At 48.3% G+C, this 23197-nt stretch overlaps 3 protein-coding genes across 5 annotated transcripts; all 3 read right to left on the reverse strand.

Annotated features, from left to right (window-relative positions):
- Positions 1 to 204: 204 nt before the first annotated feature.
- Positions 205 to 10066, reverse strand: spag5 (sperm associated antigen 5). Its single transcript, XM_067250392.1, has 20 exons — positions 8198 to 10066; positions 7753 to 7945; positions 7419 to 7535; positions 7235 to 7327; positions 7017 to 7151; positions 6643 to 6762; positions 5937 to 6029; positions 5593 to 5706; positions 5182 to 5275; positions 4861 to 5008; positions 4718 to 4768; positions 4333 to 4507; positions 3227 to 3360; positions 2944 to 3112; positions 2468 to 2609; positions 2116 to 2347; positions 1569 to 1932; positions 1203 to 1277; positions 734 to 814; positions 205 to 339 (listed from the first exon to the last, which is right to left on the reverse strand). Exons 1-20 carry the CDS (start codon positions 9901 to 9903, stop codon positions 268 to 270), a joined length of 4308 nt encoding a protein of 1435 aa, XP_067106493.1. The 5' UTR covers positions 9904 to 10066; the 3' UTR covers positions 205 to 267.
- A 4042-nt stretch (positions 10067 to 14108) lies between these two features.
- On the reverse strand, positions 14109 to 18790 carry trmo (tRNA methyltransferase O). The gene is made up of 6 exons (XM_067250393.1): positions 18664 to 18790; positions 18420 to 18565; positions 17627 to 17801; positions 17301 to 17458; positions 14885 to 15613; positions 14109 to 14502 (listed from the first exon to the last, which is right to left on the reverse strand). The coding sequence occupies exons 1-6, from the start codon at positions 18774 to 18776 to the stop codon at positions 14261 to 14263; spliced, it is 1563 nt and encodes a 520-aa protein (XP_067106494.1). The 5' UTR covers positions 18777 to 18790; the 3' UTR covers positions 14109 to 14260.
- Positions 18791 to 19394: 604 nt separating this feature from the next.
- hemgn (hemogen) lies at positions 19395 to 22701 on the reverse strand. 3 transcript variants are annotated; one of them, XM_067250396.1, is made up of 5 exons: positions 22685 to 22701; positions 21834 to 21898; positions 21092 to 21182; positions 19812 to 20548; positions 19395 to 19534 (listed from the first exon to the last, which is right to left on the reverse strand). In XM_067250396.1, the coding sequence occupies exons 2-5, from the start codon at positions 21886 to 21888 to the stop codon at positions 19422 to 19424; spliced, it is 996 nt and encodes a 331-aa protein (XP_067106497.1). In that variant the 5' UTR covers positions 21889 to 21898; positions 22685 to 22701; the 3' UTR covers positions 19395 to 19421. The 3 variants fall into 3 exon arrangements, with proteins under 3 accessions (XP_067106497.1, XP_067106495.1, XP_067106496.1); XM_067250394.1 differs by lacking the exon at positions 22685 to 22701 and having other exon boundaries at positions 21834 to 22102; XM_067250395.1 differs by lacking the exon at positions 22685 to 22701 and having other exon boundaries at positions 21104 to 21182; positions 21834 to 22101.
- Between the last annotated feature and the right edge of the window lie 496 nt (positions 22702 to 23197).

The raw sequence follows: 23197 nt of genomic DNA on the forward strand, positions 1-23197 counted from the left end.
AGACACTTAATTACTTGAATTTCTTAATTAATGAATTTCTTGAAATGAATTACTTAACTTATTTGTACCAAATCAAATGTTGAAGATCATACTTTCAGAGCAGCAAAACTGGGTGTTTGTACTTCTGGAGAACAGACACACAACACAGGGCTGCCCAACCTGTCAAATCTAATAACAGCCTTTCTGTCATATTAAAACTGCTTTTATTATTTCCAATAAACAATTCACAACAATAAAAAAGGTTTTATCTGAAGTGTTATAAGGTCTTCATCCGAGGTATTCTGCCAGTTTACGAAGCTCCTCACAGCTCTGTACCACGTCCGGCACAGAGAACAGAGTCTGCAGGACAGGAGATCACATGACTATATTAACATGCAGTATAACAGGAGATCACATGACTATATTAACATGCAGTATAACAGGAGATCACATGACTATATTAACATGCAGTATAACAGGAGATCACATGACTATATTAACATGCAGTATAACAGGAGATCACATGACTATATTAACATGCAGTATAACAGGAGATCACATGACTATATTAACATGCAGTATAACAGGAGATCACATGACTATATTAACATGCAGTATAACAGGAGATCACATCAGTAGATTAACATGCAGTATAACAGGATATCACATCACTAGATTCTAAATGTACACTTCCTGTGTGGACATGAAGCCTGAGTCATCACATCATGTTCTGAATCCATGGTGGAGCGCTCACCTTCCTGACGGTCTCGATCATGTTATCCAGCAGGTGAAGCTCCTTCTCCAGCTTCCTCTGGTTGGCCTCATGCACCACTTGCTGCAGACACAACACAAAGCCTTCATGCTGTTTAGGAGTCTTCAAATAACCCAGAAAACCCTTCATGCTATTTAGGAGTCTTCAATGAACACAGAAAAGCCGGCATGTAAGAGTGAAGTGGTTGTTTCATTCGGAGAACAGGTGACCATGGGCACCCACCACCTGTGTGTGTGTGTGTGTGTGTGTGTGTGTGTTTAGAGTAAATAGGACGAAAATATGTGCATTATTACTATTAGACTATTACATTAACCTGCTCCGAAATATAGGGTTAGAACTTTGTTTCGGCTGGGGGGGGGGGTTCGGACAGACCTGCCCCCACTGCAAAAAAAAATAAAAAATCCTAGAGGAAACACTGATTATTATTATATACATATAAAAATAAACTCACGTGTCTCTTGGCTCGATCCAGCAGCCTGGAGCGCCCCTCCTCCACCTCCACCAGACTCATCCTCAGTCTCTCCACCTGTGGATGACAGCCACGCTGAGGTTCATCTGTGTGTGTGCGCATTGTGAAAGTGTATCCCAGCCTGGTCTAGTAGCAGCTAGTGAACTCCAGTTAGCCATGTGCTTCCACAGTCCACAGCTGCTGTTAGAGGATCAGTGTGCTCACTTCTGAGATCTCAGTCTTTTCTTTCTCGCGTTACATTAAACAGTCCACAGATCAAATGAGAAACATCTCATTATCTCACCATATTAATGCTTCATTTATGTGTATACATGTATTTATTAATATAGTGATCTGTCACGAACAAACCTCTTTCAGAAGGCGGATCTTGTCGTCCATAGCATTCATGGAAGATTCTGATTGGCTGCCCCCTTTGCCGAGTTCCTCCCTCATTGCCTGGGCCTCCACCTCTGATTGGTGGAGAGAGCGGCGAAGCTCAAACACTTCCTTACTTAGCTCGGTGTTCTCAGTCCTGTGGCTCTGAAGCAGCTCTCTGGCCTCGTCCAGGTCAGTTAGAAGCTGCATGGTGGTCTTCTCCTCCTGGGCTCTGTCCTGCAGCGCTGCAGCCCACTTCTCCTCCTGGCTGCTCAGTCTGCTCATCTGCTCTCTCAGCTCAGACACTTCCTCTGTGTGTTTGCAGGCCTGGGCCTGCAGCTCCCCCTGCAGGGCGCCGCTGAAACAACAACAACAGTCATTGAAGCCAGCTGCCTCTCTTCCACAAACACTACATGGATCACCTGACTGTTCTAATGGATGTACATGAATACAGCTAAATCAAAACACAGACATCCAGCATCTACAGACTTACTACACACACACACACACACACACACACACACACACACAGGGTACCTACATGGTGTTGTGCTGTGAGCCTTTGTGCTGGTGCAGCAGAGCGAGGGTGGAGGCCAGCTCAGTCACAGTGTTACCCATGTCTCCCAGTAGAGCCAGCACGCTCTCTTCCTCCTCTTCATCCCTCGCTTCCCCCCTCTCGTCCCCTCTGTCGCTCCTCTGGCTGCTCTTCAGGGGGACACGGGAGAAGGCGCTGTTCTTACTGCCCAGACCCTTAGACTGGGACCCTCCCACATCTGAGGAGAAACACAGAGAGAGGGAGGGAATCAGAGTGAGACAGGAAGAGGGAGGGAAGCAAAGAGAGAGCGAGCGTCCACATGTGTGCTGTGGATGGTGTCTGAGGTGTAATGACGTACTGTGTCCAGCAGGGGGCTCTGTGTGGCATTCCTCCGGCCCTCTGGCCAGGGCAACCATGATGCTGTCCACAAACGAGCTGGGGGAGGGCTGCTCAAACAGAGGGCTGGTCTGGGGCACAGGGGGCTGCTCCTGGGACGGTTTCTGGAGACACGGCCATGTCACGTTTAAATCAAGTTTAGCAGACTTGGATAGAACCTTGGTTAATTGTGTGTGTGGTGTAGGAGGGTGATGTGTGGATGTGTGTGTGGTGCAGGAGGGTGATGTGTGGATGTGTGTGTGGTGCAGGAGGGTGATGTGTGGATGTGTGTGTGGTGCAGGAGGGTGATGTGTGGATGTGTGTGTGGTGCAGGAGGGTGATGTGTGGATGTGTGTGTGGTGCAGGAGGGTGATGTGTGGATGTGTGTGTGGTGCAGGAGGGTGATGTGTGGATGTGTGTGTGGTGTAGGAGGGTGATGTGTGGATGTGTGTGTGTCACCTGGGAGGTGAGGGCAGCATGCTGCTGGTTGGTCAGCTCTCGGAGGGTGTGGTGTAGGAGGGTGATGTTAGTGACCGTCTGAGCCTGCTGCTCTTCCTGCTCTGCCTGGACCCTGCTGCCTGCCTCACGCACGCTCTGCAGCTCAGCACGCAGCGCCTGCTGCTCCAGACTGAACACACACACGCACACACACACAAAAACTTCAGTTCAAGTACATGGGAGAGAACTGTACAGTATAATACTACCTACAGAACCTTTATAAGACTATGAAATCAAAACGTACGTGGCGTGGCTGAGCGCCTTCCTCAGGTCCTCAGTGTGGAAGTTCCTCTCCCTGAGCGCGTGCAGAGTGGCCCTCTGCGCAGCCTCGCTCTCCTCAATCTGCTGCCGCACCAGCTCGCTCTCCATCTGCAGGAACTGAGAAGAGAGAAGAGGCTTCATCTGCAGGAACTGAGAAGAGAGAAGAGGCTTCATCTGCAGGAACTGAGAAGAGAGAAGAGGCTTCATCTGCAGGAACTGAGAAGAGAGAAGAGAGGCTTCATCTGGTGACATTTGTTTGGCAAAGGCAGGAGGCCCGTTCAGCGAGTACGGCTCGAGCAGGGCTCCAGATTCAGGACCCTAACCCTTCGTCCCAGGACCGACAGCAGGATCGGGAGGATGTTAATACAATTTGACAAATTAGAGTATTAGTGGGGGGCGCTAACGTTACCAAAACCACTGGTTGTGAAGCAGCACAGTTAGGGTTAAACCTACTTTAACAATTTACACACACGCGCACGTTAACTAGATCCGCGAAGGTCTTCCTCTGGCCGTTTATCTTATGGTAAGTTACTTGTTCGTATCAGATACAGAAACAGTTCGTTATCGCATAGACCTAGAGATAGGTTCGCATCGTCAGTTTCTAGTTAGCTTCTTGACTTAAGCTTTGTCATATGCAGAGATGGGAAGTAGATTTCTGGTATCAGTACTTTACTATTTATATTCATGTATTTGACTAATATCTGTACTTTCTACTTCTTACATTTACAAGCAAGGCTCGTTACTTTAGTTTCATCTGTATTTGGTGGCATGATCCATATAATTTCTTGTCATTGAGCGCCTTTTTTCATTTCCTGGCTATGACGCACAACAAACGTAAAATAATCTAGAAAGCTACCATGTAACAAGGCAGACTTGATGAGGACTCTACTATACTCTACATTACTCCCCTTCCTTTCACTGTCAAGGTTGCAAGGTTTCAAAGGCAAATTTTGGCAAGTTTCTTTTGTTTTGGTTTGAAAAGACAGAATTCTCCCCCAAAAGGTACGTTATGGATGAGACAGAGGGAGCGATGCTCCTTCATGCTGCAGAGCTGAGTGTGTATGGTGTGAGTGTGTAAGGTGTGTGTACCTCGTTCATCTCCTTCATGCTGCAGAGCTGAGTGTGTATCTGGGGCAGCTGCTGCAGCTGCAGGGCCTGGCTGCAGCTGAGAGCCTGGAGGCCTCTGCTCTCCTCCTCACTGTGCTGCAGGGCCCGCTCCAGCTCACACACACACTGCTCACTGTGCTGCAGCCGTGCCTGCAGCCTGGGCACACACACGCACGCACGCACGGAAGAGGATGACGATGTCAGGGAAAGGCTACGACAACTGTTCAAGTTAAGAAAGCCAAACTACAACAAACAAGCAAAACTGTTACAAATCACAACAACTACATGTATGTTTTATTCAGATGTGCTTGTCCTACTGGTCCTCTTTACGTTGTGTCTGAGTCCCTATTGGAGAAGTTCTACTCACTCATTAACATGCTCAGTAGCTATCTTCACATCCTGCTGGGCCTGCTGCAACCTACAGGAACAAGACATCACAGACAAATGAACCACACTATCTGATGAGATCTATAAAATAGACTGCACATGCATACAGAGTCAGGGCCTTACTGGCTGGACTCCCCGGCGAGGGCCTGCTCCAGGAAGGCGTAGGAGGCCAGGCTGGAGGAGACCGTAGCAGAGAGCTCCCCCACCTTCCTCTCCAGACCAGCACGCTCCTCCTCCTCCTCACCCAGCTTCTGCCGGAGCACACCCATCTCTGGTGAGGGGGAGAGGGGAGGGGGTGAGAGGGGAGGGAGAAACTATTAAATACTACGATTAAGAAGTTCACTGAAAGATAGTTGGCAGGAGCTGAGGATCACAATATTGTCACCAAGAGGTTGCAGGTTCAAATCCCCCTGTGTGTGGTGGGTAGGGTGGAGGGCCTCTCACCTGAGGTCATGATGGTGACCTGCAGCTGGAGGTCTGTGTTCTGCTGTTGGCTCTCCTGCAGGCTGGACATGCTCTGCTGGAGAGAGGCCTGGGTCTGGGCACAGGAGCAGGGATCAGGACAGAGAGATGTGCTGGGCCTAGAACACTGTCCTAACATAGGATCCTACAGACACAAAGACTAGAGAGAGAAACACAGACTAACATAGGATCCTACAGACACAAAGACTAGAGAGAGAAACACAGACTAACATAGGATCCTACAGACACAAAGACTAGAGAGAGAAACACAGAAACAGTGACTCGTGAGAGTGACTAGGGACACAGACTAGTGAGAGAGTTACGGAGAGACAGACTATCGAGTGAGACAGAGAGAGAAGACAGACAAGGGGCAGAGAGAGAGAGACTAGAGACCTGGTCTCTCTCCATCAGGGCCTGGTCTCTCTCAGCGATGGCAGCAGCAGTTTTCTGGTTCAGGCTGCTGAGCAGAGGGAATGTCTTCTGGAGGAGACGCCTGCTTGACTGGAGCTGGAGAGAACAGCCTCAACGTTAACACACACACACACACACACACACACACCCCGACTGACTGGAGAACAACGTCACGATAAGCTGCATGATATCACAATGTATTTGATCATGTAACGCTATGTTAAATGTAGGAATTTCATGCTATATAGTACTTAAACAAAAATACAACAAATAAACTCCAGTCAGATATTTGATTCCTGATCCCAGTCTACAGAGGAGGTGTGTACCTGTTGGAGCAGGCTGGCTTGGTCACTCACAGTTCCTCTTAAGAGTTCAGATGCTGAGCTGAAGGATTCAACATAAGCCTTGTTCAGTGCAACCTGCATGGGGGGAGGAACACACACACACACACACACACACACACACACACACACACACACACACACACACACACACACACACACACACACACACACACACACACACACACACACACACACACACACACACACACACACACACACACACACACACACACACACACACACACACACACACACACACACACACACACACACACACACACACACACACACACACACACACACACACACACACACACACACACACACACACACACACACACACACACACACACACACACACACACACACACACACACACACACACACACACACACACACACACACACACACACACACACACACACACACACACACACACACACACACACACACACACACACACACACACACACACACACACAAAGAATGCTCTCAGAAGAAGCAGTGTGTATTCATTCTATTCATATGCTTAGCCAATATGCCTGTGATTAAAAGGGTGTACCTGTTGAGGGTAGGTAGGTGTGTGTGTGTGTGTACCTGTTGAGGGTAGGTAGGTGTGTGTGTGTACCTGTTGAGGGTAGGTAGGTGTGTGTGTGTACCTGTTGAGGGTAGGTAGGTGTGTGTGTACCTGTTGAGGGTAGGTCCTGGTCAGAGCATCTCTGAGGTCCTGGATAGAGCCGAGGCTGTTCTCCAGCTCTGAGATCCTGTCAGAACTCGACACCTTCAACTGCTCCACCACACTGAAGGCCTGCGCGCACACACACACACACACACATTTCCAGATTAGGTTTGGAGGGAAAACCAATAACGACCCTACACACACACGAGGATGTCCTCTGCTGAAGTACAGACTACAGAGATGGCACACAGGACAGTTAAAGCTCCGTGGTTAGAGCATCTGACTAGATCAAGAAGACATGTTCAAACCCCCCCCCCCCTCTCCTCTGTGTGGAGCTCTGGAGAGCAGGTGAAGCAGGAGTGGTTGAAGTGCTGTATTTGTACCGCCTGCTGCTGAGAGAAGGCCTGGTCCCTCTGGGCTCTCATCTCCTCCCTCTGCTGCAGACAGTCTCTGGTCTTCTGCAGCATCTGGGACTGGCTGCTACGACAGCGCTCAAACAGGCTCCGCACCTGAGCATGCTGGGACAGGACACACATGAGTACACACACACACCCTGGGAAAGGACACACACAGGGACAGAACACACACACACAGGTCGTACCTGTGAGAGGAGGCTGTGGTGGTCTGATTTGACCTCATTCAGCATCTGCTGCAGGCTGGACAGAACTGCCTCACTGTGAGAACTCAGGCTGGCCTGGGGACACAACACACACACTGTGACTGATGGTACTGGTGTGTGTGTCCTCACCATGCCGGTCCTGGTGTTGTGGTGTGTGTGTCCTCACCATGCCGGTCCTGGTGTTGATCATGCTGAGCCGCAGTGTCTGCAGATCAGCCTGGTCCTGCTCCAGATCCCTGATCCTCTCCAGGGACGCAACATACAGCTCCCTGTAAGTTACAGTCTACACACACACACGCACGCACGCACGCACACACACACACGCACACGCACACGCACACACGGTGAGGCATGAAAACTAAAAGATATTTCGGCAGAGCTAGAGAGGCTTCAGAAATGAATGTGTGATTTTAACAGTCCAGAGACTAAAACTGGAGCTTTCAAAATGTCAACATTCAACTCTGGCTCAACCACCTCACACCCCCTCACCAGCCCCTCACCTGTCTGAGTTCGGTGTGGTCCGTCTGCACGATCTTGTCCCTCAGGCTGGAGGGGCCGGGACCCCCGTGGAGGGAGGTGGGCGCCCTGGATGTCGACAGCTGCTGGGCCAGGGCCTCCACCATGATCAGGCTGGAGGACAGTCGCTGCTCCAGCTCTGCTCTGGAGAAGTCAGACAGGCTGCCTGGGGCTGGGCTGGAGGGAGTAGAGAGACAGAGGGGAGGGGAAAAGATGGAGGAGGGAGAAGGTAGAGGGGGAGAGAAATGGAGGACGAGGGAGAGAGAGAGATGGTGGGAGAAGGAGAAAGAGAGAGAGGGTGGGAGAGGGTAAGAGATGGTGGAGGGAGAGTGAATACTCCTGTATAGACTTGAATGAACAAGATGAAAAACACATTTCAAATGAAGGGAATTGAGCATCTTGGAGAAAGATCGTCTGAGCAGAACTCACTTCCAGAGCAGCGAGTCAGTGGCAGTGCAGGCGTCTGACACCAGCACCTCCCTCTTCCTCTCATACACCCCCGAGGTGTTGGAGCTGCGCTCCTCCACCCTGGGGGGGCTGGTGCCCACACAGCGCTCCTCCAGCCTGGCCCCCTCGGGGGGTGGCAAGGGTGGAGCCGGGGGGGTGGACCCACCCACCCTGATGGACGCCAGGATGAGGAGGTGGGCCATCTGCTTGAGCTGCTGCTGGAGGGGGAGCCCAGGAACCAGAGAGAAGCCGAGGGGCAGCTGGTCCATCTGAGATGGAGGAGGAAGAAGAGGAGTGCAGGTTCTTCCTCCATCTGTCCTCGTCTCCACTGGAGGAAGATCCATCTCTTCCTCCTCCTGGGTAGGTGGCTGTGCAGCAGAATAATTTTTCTCTCCTGCCTCCTGCTCATCATCCGCAGTCTTCTCCAGTGTGTCTGTGTTCTGATCCTGAGGGGCTACATGATCCTGCGGAGGCTCCACCTCCACAACGTTCTCCGGGTGATCTTGCAGCACCTTCCCCCTGGTCGGAGGTGCTTGCAGGGGCTTGCAAGAAGACCTGGCCCCCAGAGCGGTGGAGTTGAACTGGGGATGGAGCCCTGGGCTCTCCAGGCCGATGCTGTTCCACAGGCTGTCAGGGTTACCAGGGACCACACAGCTTACTTCAGTGATGCCCATGAGGATCTTCTCAACCTCCAAAACTGACTCCTCTGCTATCGCTCTAGCGAGGGCCCGAACAGACCGCCGGTCACACTTCCTCCGGTTGACGGGGGTGGCCCTGAGCACGGGGCTGAGGAGAGAGAGGGGCAGAGCGTCGGCTACGGAGCAGAACCCCGGGAGTTCCCTCACCACGTCCAGCAGGGTCTCTGGGGGAGGGGCTACCCCTGGTTCCAGGCACAGAGAACCCGTTCTGCTGGAACCCAGGGCGCTGTCTCGGGCCGCGGTCATTCCTGAGGCAACTTCACTTTGCAAGTCTGGGTCATCGGCTGCTTCATCATCATCAACGTCATCATCATCATCATCATCATCATCAGCGCGTGTGGTGCTGCTGTGTGTGAACGCAGGGTTGTCACCACAATCTGTGATGAGCTGACAAATGACTTCTTCCTGTGTGGTGCATTCTGGGAAGAGCTGACAGGAAACAGCTTCAAGATCCTTTGCTGATTTCAAAGAGACGTTTCCCACAGAGGGCTTCATCATATGAGGGTGACCAATATAGGACGTGACACCATCACTGCTCGAATGGCAGTATGGGTGATCTGCGTGACTGAGAGTCTCATCATCCAATAAGATGCTTGGGTTTAGACTGATGTCGCATTGCGATTGGCCATTCGAAGACTGATCCTTGGGTAAAGGGATGGTCTCCTCCCCCATTCTGATGGAGTCAGACAATTCAACCTCTCCTCCACAGCAACTAAATGATTTGAAGGTGACGTCACTCATGGCACTGGGAGGCTTCTCACTCGTCTCACTAGTTTCCAAAGCATCGTCATCAGGACAGTTAACCGAGTCCTTGTAAGAGGGAGGGTCAGTGTTAAAGGCGGCCATGTCTTGTTCTGTGTTACAGTAAGGGTGCTCAGTATGGCCACTGCTGGGCTTAGGGTCACGTTCCTCCATTAAGCCAGGAGGATGAACACTGTGGTGGTCCGGGGAGCAGGTGGGCCACTCTGACCTGTCCCCAGGTAAACACATCGTCTCAGCAGCCAGGGTGGTGCCTTCAGAAATGTCCACCTCCCCACCAGCACACAGGAGGGATTTGTACGTAATATCTCCCAGTCCAGAAAAGGAATCGTTGACACAAACAATGGATTCGAAAGTGACGACTCCTGGTCCACACGGATGATTGACATGGTTGTCCTCCATGGTAGATGCCTTCTCAGAGACTTCTGGAGAATGTGTGCACGTGAGCTCACTTGAAGGGCCGGGGGAGAGAGGGGTTGCTAGGCAACGAGCAGCTGCCTGATCCTTCTGTTGGGAGGATAAGAGTAGGGGGTAAGACCAAATATTAACATCTTTATTAGCCTTTATAGAAAGCGACCTACAAATAGTACATACAGAAAGCATATCAGCATATCAGAAGATCAAGGATCGGAAGTGCATCGTTGTAAATGTACTAGGTTGTCAGTCAAGGAACAGTCATCCACACCCCACCATAAGCACATTTCAGGCACAGTGCACATTAACAAACAATCATCTAAACTACAGTGCAACAAAACCAAAGTGCATTGAGAGAAAAACAAATCTAAACTTTTCACAAAGTTGAGCAAAATATATTTAATTCGCTTACCATTAAAGTATATTGGACATCGATACTGGACTTGGACACTGATCTTAGCCTTGAAGCTGTGGTTTGCAGGTGCATCTCATTCTCCACATTTCTCAACGGCGTTCGTTCCCCACGCCTAGACGACTAGTAGCAGAGGAGAGCAACCAGTTCAAGTAAAGCCCGATGAGGATATGTAACGAAACTGTGTTATAGTGATGTTAGGAGTTTTACCATGGCTGAGAACGTAGGAGTCGATCTCTTGTCGATCTCGAGTCGTTGCAGGCAAGCTTTGAATCTTTAACCAAGACGCAAATGCAACAAACGTATATCGTTAGCGTTTCTGTCGGTGGCTAGCAACTGTAAATTATGTTGGTTCTATGCCAGGGCTCTTTAATGCGGCTCCTGGAGATCTACCCTACTGTTGTGTTCACACACCAACCTCAGTTTAAACAAATTATTTAACTTGTGAAACAGCTAGACTATAGTAATTACAGTTAGGGTCACGTAGAGTCTACTCAAATCATGTGCGCTGGATTAAGTTTGATGAAAACCTACAAGAAAGTAGCTCTAGTCTTGCTCGTCGGGAACAGGGTTGACCTAATATATGCATGTAAATTATACAATTAGAGTATACAATTACGAGTGAAGATCAATCAATAAAGCTGGGTAGTTAGAACATGTAACTAGACTAAATAAATTAGCTCTACGAGCACGTACAACGCTCATGACCCTCTTGTTAGAGATAGCCTAGCTAACGATTGCTGAGCTAACTTAATATTTTCCTAGATACTAGTTGGCTTAGTCTTAGAATATTATCAGAATGTCAGAACTTTCTCACAATTTACATAATTACAGAACATAGACATGTATTAAATAGCTAACGATATGAAAAGGAGGTAAACAAACCTGTCAGCTTGTGAACTTCAACCGCCTGTAAATTCAAACTGAAAGACTGCCGCTTATTGGTTAAAACTGAATAACCGTAGGTCTGAAACGTCACATCCGCTTGCAAACAACCACCATTTCCTGCCGCGCTGCCGGATTCGGAGCAAAGTGTGTAATGACAAAATGATCACAGAAATATGTTTAGTTGGACGACACAAAAAGACACGTTTATTACAATTTCATTTTTATTTGTAATATATTTAAGCACGGGATTTCAAACAATCAGCTAACAAGAAACCATTACCCATGCCCAGTTAAAATTGCAATTATGATTCCTTTCTATACTGTGGCTATTTACTTAAATGGCACTATGCTCACAATTCGTTCGTCATTTCATGTGAATCTTCTGAAAATGTCCTCAAAAGTGTATCTCGATTCAGAGCTCTCAAGTTTTATCATAAGTTTATCGTGAGAATATTTTTTTTTAATAATTCCATAAGACGTCTCATATTTTGAACAGTTTAGAAAGCCAACGTGTTTAATGTGACAGACATTCGACGTATGTTAGTATGTCCAGTTACAGACGGCTTTGTCTGTTACGACAGGCTTTTTGCGTGATGGGAAGTAACAATTACGTTGAGCAAACATTTCCGCAATGTAAGATTACATGAAAAAGGGCTCTCAGTGTTTCTGATTGCTTGGTAGGTGGCATTTAACTCTGTATAACTCGAGACATTTCCCTTCCGTATGGTTGCTTCTCGTCCATTCATTGAATATAGCGGGACAAGTTATTCCTAACTTCTCCGAGGGAGAATGTGTTGCGTGAGAAACGGTGGATGAGAAATGCGTAAGTCTCACGGCGACTGCGTGAAACTTGAGAGCCCTGATCCAGATCTTCACACAAAAACTAAATTCATGATTGTTTCAAAGTTTTCTTCTTCCCTTCCTGAATACTGACAAGTGGTTTAGGCGTTTCCCTCCACCCTCCCCCGGTACCCCCCCTCCCGCCCCCCCCTCTCCCGCCCCCCCTCCCCTCCAGCCTGGTGGAACAGTCCCTCTGCCCCCCCGACACACCCATCCTGATCATTGGTAGGACCGCCAAACTGCAGCGCCTCCTAAAAGCCCCGTTGGCGCTCTGCTCCTTCAGCAAGCTGTCGCTGAGGGCGGGAAGAGACATCTTCCTGCCTCTCTGGTTCTGCTGACGGAGCAGAGCCTCCACCGTAGGGCTCGGCCCCAGTCGGGAGGTCCTCTTTCTGGGTTTTGGGGCCGGGGGCCGGGCCTGGGCCCTGGGTCTGTAGGACGGGCTGATCTGGTGTTGCAGCGTCTGGGTTAACGTTCTCAGGGCCAATTTCCAGTCCTGTGGAGGGTCTGGTGTTACCTTCGGACCCCCTCGAGCTTTCCCTTCTCTTTCCTCACCTCCTCCAGGTGTATAGTCTTCATTTACTTTATTTGAAGCGTCATTGGATAACTTTTTTACCTCAGGCCTCGTTTCACGTTTCTTCATGGTGTTGTAGAAACTTGCCCTCTTTTCCCACAGTCCCGCGGGGAGGGGCTTATAGGGCAACAGTGTCACTGCATCTCCCCTTGGCTGTGGTGTTGTGTACTTGGTTGGACCATCCTGCAAAATCTGCCTGGATGCTTTCAAAAGGGCCAGGCTTCGACCACACATTTTCTGCCCAGCATGGTTAGAGGTGGTGGTTGTCTCCTCGTCTGAGTTTAGACCGTATCTCTTCATGGTCTTCTCCAGCAGGTCACGGATTGGACCATTATCGACTTGGACCGCGTACCTCAAAGCAGTACAGCCGTACCTGTCGGCCTGGGTCAGGTCGTGATCCAGGGCTTGCAGAAGCATCCTGACCAGCCCCAGGCGCTCGTACAGGACAGCGTAGACCAGAGCTGACCGTCCCCGACCATCCCTCAACCCCACCCTGCCCCCGTGGACCAGCAGCATGCGTGCTGTGCCCAGCGCCCAGCGCTCGCCATCATGGAGGCAGCAGAGCATCAGCGGGGTCCTGCTCTCCTCGTCCCTGGTGTTGACGCTGGCCCCAGCCTCCACCAGCCTCCGCGCCTGGAGAAAGTCAGCCTTCAGCACGGCCTCATGGAGATCCATTGGTTTCATCACAAGAGGCCGGCTGTGAGGATTGCAACGTTTCTTGTGCACCAGATGGTTTTTAATGTGAATGTTTGGTCTGTTCAGCTTCAGGCTCCTTCTAATGCTGTTCTCTCTCTGTCTCTCCTTCTAAACACACACACAGTACAAAGGACGTTCTGGAGAGTGATTTGCTGTTGCTATTGGTTAGGGGAGTGTTACACGTTGTAAATCTAGGCAATGAAAAGCACAGCTTCATCCAACAATGAGAGGTTTGACTAATCACCGTTTGCTGTGAGTCAGGATAGAACGCAATTAAGTTACTTAAACAATACAAATCATTGGCTTTCTACATCCGAGATTGGAGTTACTCACTGTGATAGTTCATAGGATGACAAAAGGTTTAGCAAATAAAGTGTGAAAAGAAAGTAGAGTTTCTGAGTGTGAAGATTAAAACCCAGTCCTTCTTGTTACTGTGTGACTGGCATACTAGTGCTGTTTGGGACACACCTTCAACACACAGAACTCTAACAGCAAAGTAAGCAGGGATGATTGGTTGGGTTGTGAAGCGCTCCAACATGGCCCTATCTGTTGCTGGATGTAAATATAATAATACAGTCATTTTCAGGCACCCAAAAAATAAATATTTTAGGGAAATTTCAGCATCAATTTCAGCATTTATTTAGTTCAAGAGAATACGCAAGGGAGTTTCAAGAGAATGTTAGAACATAACAGAATTTCACTTTGCAACAAAAACAAACCCAAAAAGTTTCCACAATCCTGAACTTCTCAACTGGGTCCAGAACTCGTCACTCAGGTCCGGTTCTGTGTAACGGTCCTACGGGCCGGACCCTGAGCACCTCAGCAAAGCCCGGTCCGAACCAGCAGGTGACGTGGGCCGTGTCGAGGGTGAAGAAGAACAGACGGTCTTCACAGCGAGTCCTCCGGTACACCGACCGGGGGTCAGCAGATAAAATTCCCCTGATGGCGTCCCTGGCTTCCTCTGGACCACGCAGGAACCGGAACCTGGGACGCCCGCATCTCTGAGGTTCTGCAGAGAAGATTCAGCGGAAGGGTAACATGAGAACACATGTACAAGTACCTTTAGAATCTATATAAATAAATAAACTCTGACCAGTGGATAGATAAATAAATAGAATCACATTATCATAGGATGTATGGGGATTATGGTATCCAAGGTCTCGAAAGACGCTGGGCTAAAATGTATGTATAACAATAGCGCCATCCAGTGGTGAACAAATGTAACCCGATTCTCTGGTGGCAGCAGAGATGGAGGAATTGAAGACATTTAGTCATTTAGCAGACGCTCTTATCCAGAGCGACTTACAGTAAGAACCACAAGTGTTATAGATATTATGAAGAATGTGTAGTGAGGAATGAAGAAGCAAAAGACCATTTAAATGTATAATCACCTGTGTTTAGACCTGCTATTTCTGGAGGCAGAAAGTGTGAAAGGTCCTTTTCCGTGTGTACGGTGAAGCGAACCTCCAGGCTGGCCATGGGAGGCTCTCTGATCCAGCCTGCGATGGTGCTGTAGGCCTCCTCCCCATAGCAGGGCACACCACCATCCTCCACAGCATCTACTGGCTTGGCCGTAGGCCTGTCTGAAGCCTGGCACTTTCCTACAGAGCTCCCTAGGGAGAGGGCAGCATCTCCCTGGCTGACATAAGCTTTAAGGTCCTCCAGGACAGCACTGAGGATGCTGGGATGGGAAGCAGAGAGAGCCTGTTCTGAGCTTGCAGCAGAGAAGTTAGACGGATCATTTCCACTTAAAGTATGAACCTTAGATTCGTCTTTTGAGAGGAGGTTTCTAGGGTTCGGTCCACTTCCTCTCCTATCAGAGTCCAACTCATAAACCACAGATGAAGGACATCCTGACCCAGCCACCATAGAAGAAGTAACACTTCCTGTTTCTGTAGTTACGGTGACTGCACCGGTTGCCTGATCCGACGACACACCCGGCCCCTCGTCTGGGTAGAGTCCACAGCTCTCCTGTAAGTCCGGGTAGGTTCTGCAGTGTGGGGAGTCATAGTCTGGGTAGGTTCTGCTGTGTGGGGAGTCATAGTCTGGGATGTAGGGTTTGATGTCCAGAACTGGAGTCCCATCGATCATGTCGATCTCAGACAGGTGGAGAGTATCACCTGAGGACAGAGAATCAGACTCACTTAAACTAAGACCCTAAGCCACAGTGGACAAACATCTGTAGCTCGTTCAAGTGAGGAACTGAGTAGTTGATTAGTGGCGTCAAGGTAGTATGATGTCTGATTAGTTTGTCGTTAGTGTGCCAGCAAATTGTGTGTAAAAATGATAGATAGGCTACTATGCAGGATTTTTAAAACGTTTGTTCTCTAAACGACAGTCTACCAGTGTAGGGTCTAACTGCTGTGACATTAAACAACCAAACATTCACACGATGTAGACGTTCCTCAGTATAGAAGCAGTTCAGTCACATTCTGCATCTCTGTCACACTCTAGCAACAGTAAGCAACAGTGTGAATCTCATCACAAAGGACCCAAAGCAAGTCAAGCCAGTTTTGATGACTGTCTCTCTCATGCCACACAGGGGCGGTTTGCCATTATTGTTGGCAAAATATATGCCAACAATAATGTTTCATGTAACTAGCCCCTCGAACAGTACAACTTGCCAAGCTTGGACCCCCAGTTGAAATGGTCTAGAGCCGCCACTGATGCCATAGGCATACAGTATATATCTATAGGCCTACACAAGTGGATATCCATACATTCTTCATACAGCCTATACAGTATGTTAACTAACTCTCAATACAACCTGAAGCTTCTGCAACTCTCTAGGATGGGATGAATGTGTTGGTTAAAAGCATCTAAATGAACACTTTCTGGGGCTGCTCACCAGAGACCCACCAGAGACCCACCAGAGACTAGAGCCCGACCGATAAAGGATTTTTAAGGCCGATACCGATACAAATATTTGGTGATTTAAAAATCCGATATTCCGATATCGGCCGATATAAAAAAATATTTTACAAATCCAGAAACGCGTAACAAAACAAACTGATTTCCCTAACAGTAGTTATTTGTAGTTTACATTTAGTCACTTTTAGAAGAAGTTCTTATCCAGAGCGACTAAGTACAGAACAGCCATCTGACTGTTCCCCATCTGACTGGGGAACAGTCAGATGGCTGAGCGGTGAGGGAGTCGGGCTAGTAATCAGAAGGTTGCCAGTTCGATTCCCGGCTGTGCCAAATGACGTTGTGTCCTTGGGCAAGGCACTTCACCCTACTTGCCTCGGGGGAATGTCCCTGTACTCACTGTAAGTCGCTCTGGATAAGAGCGTCTGCTAAATGACTAAATGTAAATGTAAATGTAAGTACAGGGACATTCCCCGAGGCAAGTAGGGTTAAGTGCCTTCCCAAGGACACAACGTCATTTGACATGGCCTGGAATCGAACCAGCAACCTTCTGATTAATAGCCCGATTCCGTAACTGCTCAGTTATCTGACTCCTGTTATTATTTCCTCACTAAAATAATATGTTAATGCAGTTTCTGATAAATAAAATGTATAAAAATACAAACTTAAAATATGAAACTTAAAGTCCTTTGAACAAAAACACACACACAAAAAAAAAAAAATATTAATTGAAAAAAACATTAATATTCATTTATCGGCCATTATAAATGCCGATACCGAAAAAGAATGCCCAATATCGGCCGATAATATCGGCTCGCCGATATATCGGTCGGGCTCTACCAGAGACCCACCACAGACCCTCCAGAGACCCACCAGAGATCCTCCACAGACCCACCAGAGACCCACCAGAGACCCTCCAGAGACCCACCACAGACCCACCAGAGACCCTGTCCAGCCGGGCCAGGGAGAGGCCCAAGGCGTTGGGGCGGTGGGGGCTCCGGGTAGAGTACACCCCTACCCTCTGGCCGTTCAAACGCGGAGGTTTCACTTTAGCCTTGTAGCTCAGCTGGCCGTTCTTGTGGAACAGGAAGATGACCCTGGGAAAACATGAAGGTGTATGTATGGTGGCATAGGGTCACACCCTCCCTCCATGCCCCCCCAAACTACTTCCTGCCACCCCCTTGCCACCCCAGGTGAAGATGTCTAGCCCCTGCCGTCAGTTGATTTACGTTTACATCAGCGGCGATTGCTAGTTAGCATCTTACCACACATGGGAGAATTGCTCCAGGCCGACCAGGGAGTGCTCGGGGTTGGAGAAGAGGCTCTGCTGGACCTGAAGCGTGGCCCTGGACGCTCCGCAGACACTGGGCTGCCTGGGTGTACCGCTCTTCAGGGAGAAACAGGAGCTGATGTAACCGATAGGGACTGTCTGGATGGTCCCTGTCACGGCGCACATGAGGACTCGGTTTAGTGTGTCATGGACAGAGATGGCAAAAGTACACACATCCTTCACTCAAGTAGAAGTACAGATACTCATTTTTAAAAAGACCCTGGTAAAAGTTGAAGTACTGACTAGACCTTTCCACTCAAGTTAAAGTCAAGAAGTGTGGGCTCTGACATACTTTTTTTCTTTAGCATTTTTGCTAACTTTTCCCCCCAAAAAGTTTAAAACTTTTTTAAACCTTTCGAAACTTTTTTTTTTAAATATTTTTTAAACCTTTTGAAACTTGTTTTTTACACACACAAGGAAAGGAGGGGACAGGAGAGAGGAGGATATGGGAGAGGAGGAGAGGGGACAGGAGAACATAGAAGCCTAAAACAGAGTAGAGCAGAGCAGTGCAATAGTAGTCCTCATCAAGTAGGCCTACTCATCAATGACGCAAACCTATTTTTGGAAAATAATATATTAAACATTTGACAATCTTATATGTCAAATCAATATATCAATATTTATTCTACCTTTCGAAAAAGTTTTTTTCCCCACACACAATGAGAGGGAGAGGAGAACATTGAGGGGTTTGTGTAGCCGTAACTTTATAACTCCGGTTCAGTAGGTACCTCGTTCTAACGCAAGGTGTGTCGGCTCCACTTTACGTGATGTTGGCTCTCTGGTCTGAAAACCGACCTGGCCAACATCTGCCAGGGCAGACCGGAGAGATACCATGTGTTTCCGATGGGCTCGGACGGCGGCGTCCAAACCCTGCCTAAAATCATAATATCGTTAATAACGTCAAATATAAAAACCTCTCGCACGCGTATGAGTGCGTATATCGAAAAATATATATTTTTTATGAAGTCTTACCGAAGATTCTTGATTTCTTTTCGCATGACAGACACTTGCTCGTTAAGTTTGTTGAGATGTTCGCAACAATAGCAGCACGTATGAGACATCTTGCTTGTCGAGACTGATAACATACGTTATTTTGAAATAGGTAACAGAACAAATATTTTGACAGTGTAACTGATAGTTGTTTATCCTAGGACCAACCGTAACACGTGTGCAAATTCACGGAAGTACATGACTTAATTTTATTTGTTGGACGACCAGTTTCTAACTCCTGCTTGTATTTTACAATTCCAGAAGTTGCAGCAGAGGGCGGTATTGAGCAAGCGTGTCCTTTGCAGGCAACAAATGAAAAGCAAGGCTGTTTATCAATATCAAAAGAGATTGTATTATGGTGCACATCAACAATGTATCTATACAAAGTTAATAACAAATCTTATTATTTCATAAAAACTTTACTAGAAATCTGCCCTATAACTAATCATAGATGATACACTTCTGTAACATAAAGCTAAAAAAAAATTAATACAACAGAATGTATATATATTTTTTAATTCAGCCCCAATTGCTAGTTTTTTGAAAGCGCATTGCAATACATTCACCCTATTGTTTCCATCCATCTCTCCTCTTTGTTCTTAGGCTGAAAAAACCCACAATTTTTTTTTTTTGTATTTTTACTCATCTACCTCCATCTTCTTGATGAGTCTGACAGAATAAGCTTGAAGTAATAGTAACCTAAAGTTATATGCACGGTTTCAAAAGACTGTGTTGGTTGTTCAGAAATTACTTCCAGGGAAATATTCATATTGGGGCGCAGAAGAGGAGTAGGTGGGTCGTGAGAAAGACGCATTCTGCTCAGGCACCTCGATGGACGCCTCCTCCAGCAGTCCTAGATGAACACACAGGCCAGAGACCAAGTCAGGTTGTTTGTGTCGTAAGTTAGCAGCAGCGATGATAAACAACATTTACATCTGCATCAGAGCCCTCGGTACCTGAACCAGGCATGAGTACAAGTTAGATGTAGGAGCCATTGAGTCTTGAGTTCATTAGTATTTGTCTTTGCTGTTATCCGTGTGTGAGTGTACATCGCCACAGGCTGAAGGTGGAGCCCAAGCGGAAGGCCTTAAGACCTGGGAGCCACCGTGTGTGAGGTCGGGAGAGCATACCTTGACCAGGGTGGTCTGGTGATGGAGCGAGGTCTTGCTTCTCGTCTGGGCCCAGCTCCTCCAGCAGGACCGGGGCCAGCCTCTCACCCTCTGGAGGCTCTGTGTACAGGGTCTCCATAGGGCTGGGGGCGGGGGCAGGAAAGGCAGGGGCAGGTGGAGAGGCAGGGGGAGAGGTAGGGGGAGAGGCAGGGGCAGGTGGAGGGGCAGGGGTGATGGCAAAGCTAGGGGCCAGGGCAGGGGAAGAAGAAGAATCCGAGGCAAGGGTGGGGGTAAAGGCAGAGGTGGGAGTGAAGACAGAGGTGAGGGCAGAGGCTGGGGTGAGGGTAAACGCTGGGGCAAGCACAGGGGCAAGGGTGGAGGTAGAGGCAGAGTCAGGGGCCAGGGCAGGAACAATGACAGGGAGAAGGTCAGGGGCCGGGAATGGCATGGGCAGAGAGCTGTATGGGGTAGGTTTAGGTGGGCCCTGGGCAGGGGGCCGGGGGACGTGTGCTGGCTGTGGCTCTGGGGGAGTGGGCGTCTCAGGAGGGCGGCCAGGTAGCAATGACACGCTGGTTGTCATGGACACACCCAAGGGTTCCACGACAGCGGGGAGAGCTACCGGTTGTGGGTCCGGTAAGGGTCCCGGTTCCTCCTCAGCGGCCAGGAGCCCCGGTAACGTTTCGGCCTTCTTTGGCCTCCCTCGTTTCCCTGAGCCGCCACGGTCCTCCCCTCTCGCTCTCTTCTTCCTGCTCTGCATCCTGGAAGCGCAACACACGTTATTATTAGAATACTCCTTTAGGTCAATACAGGCTGGTGTGACTATGAGAAGTTGATGGGGAAAACGTTTTACTTTCACTACTTGCATTTTTTACACAAATAATTGTACTTTCCACTTACATTTTAAAGCCAGGTTAGTTACTTTAGTTTGTATTTGGTGACATGATTTCTCTCCCTCCTATCCTCTCCTTACACTGTGTGTGAAAAAAATATTTCGAAAGGTTGTAAAAATATTTTGGGGAAAAAAGTTTGCATCATTGATGAGTACTTTGAGGACTGTACTGTACTGTACTCTACTGTACTCTGCTCTGCTTTACTCTGTTTTAGGCTTCTCTGTTCTCCTCCCTCCTCTCCTCTTCTCTTTTCTCTTCTCCTATCACTACGTGTGTGAAAAAATATCGAAAGGTTGGAAAAATATAAAAAAGTTTAAAAAGATAAAAACACTCCAAACCCTTTCAGATGACAGTCATCGTTCCCTGTCAGAAGTCAATCTCAGACTGGAACTTTTGGATGTACAAATTTACCAATAAACCCACTGGTTTGTAGCTTTCTGCTCTGCCTCGGCCCTCCTCTTCCTCAGGAGATCTCTGTCTCTCAGTCTACGCCGGATCCCACCTGCAAAACACACACACACATTATACACACACACACATTATACACACACACACATATATACACACACGCCCACACTCACACACAGAGAACAGTAAGATCAAATTCATGCACGTAAAAAATAATGTGTGTTTGATTTATTTCACGGTTTGCAGCTTGGGGTTGATACTATTGGTTCTGCTTTCCAGGGTAAAATAAATCAAGTGCACCCCAACAGATTGGCACTGCAGCCTGCCTGTTTGGCACGGTTCTGAAAACAGCCCTCACCACCTGGCTGTCCTCGCTCCCCGGTCTGGAGGACCACTGAATTCAAGGCCTTTACACATATCACACTGAACATTATATACAAAGAAATACACTGAAACTGATCAGTACGCGCTGTGAGGACATGCATATCGGAGTGGCTCTGTTACACATCATTAGATCTCCTGAGAAACAGTTCTTGGAGGGAAATTAAATAACAACAACTAAAGTAATACTGTGTCTCTCCATATAGTCTTTTTCCAGAATGACATGACACTGTGTTAGAAATATTTTGTTGTATCAGAATTCAGTTGAATGAGAAACAATTTTTTTAAATAAAAACAACAAGTAGAAAAATGGTTGCTTATAAGTAATGTAAAAAAACACAGTTAAAGTTTTAAAGATGCCTACCTTCGTTTTCATCAGGATCTTCGTATTCCAACTCTTTCTGGGATGACTCCTCCATTTTGCGTCCTCTTCAAAATGAGTTAAGATTATAAAAAGTGTTAAAAAGTGTTTTGTCCCCACCCCTCTAAAGGGATTATCTGGTTAACCATTAGCAGAGCAGGGAGAGTTCTTGCAGCTTTGCCCTTATCGTATTTGCAAAGGTGGAGGGGTTGGCACAATACTGGCAGAAAAAAACAGGGCATGTTTCTGGCACAGATGGTGTGTGTGTGTGTGAGAGACAGGGACAGAGAGATAAGGAGGGAGAGAGACAGAGAGAGATGGAGAGAGAGACACACAGAGAGAGATAGAGAGAGACAGAGAGAGATGGAGAGAAACAGAGCGAGTGAGAGACAGAGAGAGAGAGAGAGAGAGAGACAGAGAGAGAGACAGAGAGAAAGAGAGAGAGAGAGAGAGAGCCCGCAGGTATAAAACAACCTGCAGTGTGTGTGCCTGCTAGTGTGTGTGCGTCTATCTGCCTGTGAGAAGATTCAAACTGTAACCACACAAACAGCACATGAAAAAGTGTGTTTTGCTACCGGTGCTGACCCGGGTAATGACAATGATCATCTGTCACAGTCGTCTTTGTGTGTGTCTCTCTCTCTCTCTGTGTGTCTCTCTCTGTGTGTGTGTATGTCTCCCTCTCTCTCTTTCTCTCTCTTCATCTCTCTCTCTCCCTTTCTCTCTCTTTCACGTCAGTGTGACAGTGTATACATAGCTGTGTGGTTACCATACAGAGCTGCATTCCTGAAACCATAACAGGTTCTGTCTCGCTCACTAAAGACAAACCCCCCACCCCTCAAACTGCACAACATTACATCAATGTTTCTCTTCTCCTGCTTCTTTCTTTCTCTTCTTTCCTTAAACACACAAGCTTGAGAATCCAGTTGATACTGAACACTAATCTAATCCGAGAGACATCTATTTCCACTCCCCTCGTTCTTTCTTATCTTCTCTCTCCTCTCTTCTCACAGCTGGGGAGAAGGCTCCCCAGCAACACTGACTCGTTTTGTTTTCAAAAGAGGCGGGAAAAGAGGGACGGCCCCCCTCCCTCCAGCCTCTCACGGGGGACTCTGCTGTTCCAGGAAGCCAGCCCCCCCCCCCCCCCCCCCCAGCCTCTCACGGGGTACTCTGCTGTTCCAGGAAGCCAGCCCGCAGCAGACGCCTCTTATCTCTCTTTCTCTGCCAGGGAGCAGGGCCTTGTCCAGGGCGTGTTCTCAATCTGCCCCCCGCACACGGGGCCTGCTGCTTGACCCCCCGGGACAGCAGTTACCTCCCTGCTGAGCACACACCCAGCCGACAAGCTCCTCCCCCTTTCGGCCGAGGGGGTC

The sequence above is a fragment of the Osmerus mordax genome, chromosome 14 (genome assembly GCF_038355195.1).
Source record: "Osmerus mordax isolate fOsmMor3 chromosome 14, fOsmMor3.pri, whole genome shotgun sequence".
Taxonomy (NCBI): domain Eukaryota; kingdom Metazoa; phylum Chordata; class Actinopteri; order Osmeriformes; family Osmeridae; genus Osmerus; species Osmerus mordax.

What these genes read in the sequence shown, in the direction of transcription:
- hemgn (XM_067250396.1), bottom strand. Translation starts at nt 21,888, where the DNA reads ATGGAGGAGTCATCCCAGAAAGAGTTGGAATACGAAGATCCTGATGAA. An exon ending in AGATCCTGATGAAAACGAAG is followed by an intron (nt 21,183 to 21,833) that starts GTAGGCATCTTT and finishes TGTGTTTTGCAG; the next exon opens with GTGGGATCCGGCGTAGACTG. An exon ending in ACAAACCAGTGGGTTTATTG is followed by an intron (nt 20,549 to 21,091) that starts GTAAATTTGTAC and finishes TTGCGCTTCCAG; the next exon opens with GATGCAGAGCAGGAAGAAGA.
- spag5 (XM_067250392.1), bottom strand. Translation starts at nt 9,903, where the DNA reads ATGTGTTTACCTGGGGACAGGTCAGAGTGGCCCACCTGCTCCCCGGAC. An exon ending in ACCACAGCCTCCTCTCACAG is followed by an intron (nt 7,152 to 7,234) that starts GTACGACCTGTG and finishes GTCCTGTCCCAG; the next exon opens with CATGCTCAGGTGCGGAGCCT. An exon ending in CCTTCTCTCAGCAGCAGGCG is followed by an intron (nt 6,763 to 7,016) that starts GTACAAATACAG and finishes GTGTGCGCGCAG; the next exon opens with GCCTTCAGTGTGGTGGAGCA.
- trmo (XM_067250393.1), bottom strand. Translation starts at nt 18,776, where the DNA reads ATGTTATCAGTCTCGACAAGCAAGATGTCTCATACGTGCTGCTATTGT. An exon ending in GAGCAATTCTCCCATGTGTG is followed by an intron (nt 17,459 to 17,626) that starts GTAAGATGCTAA and finishes ATGTTTTCCCAG; the next exon opens with GGTCATCTTCCTGTTCCACA. An exon ending in CCGGCTGGACAGGGTCTCTG is followed by an intron (nt 15,614 to 17,300) that starts GTGGGTCTGTGG and finishes CTCTGTCCTCAG; the next exon opens with GTGATACTCTCCACCTGTCT.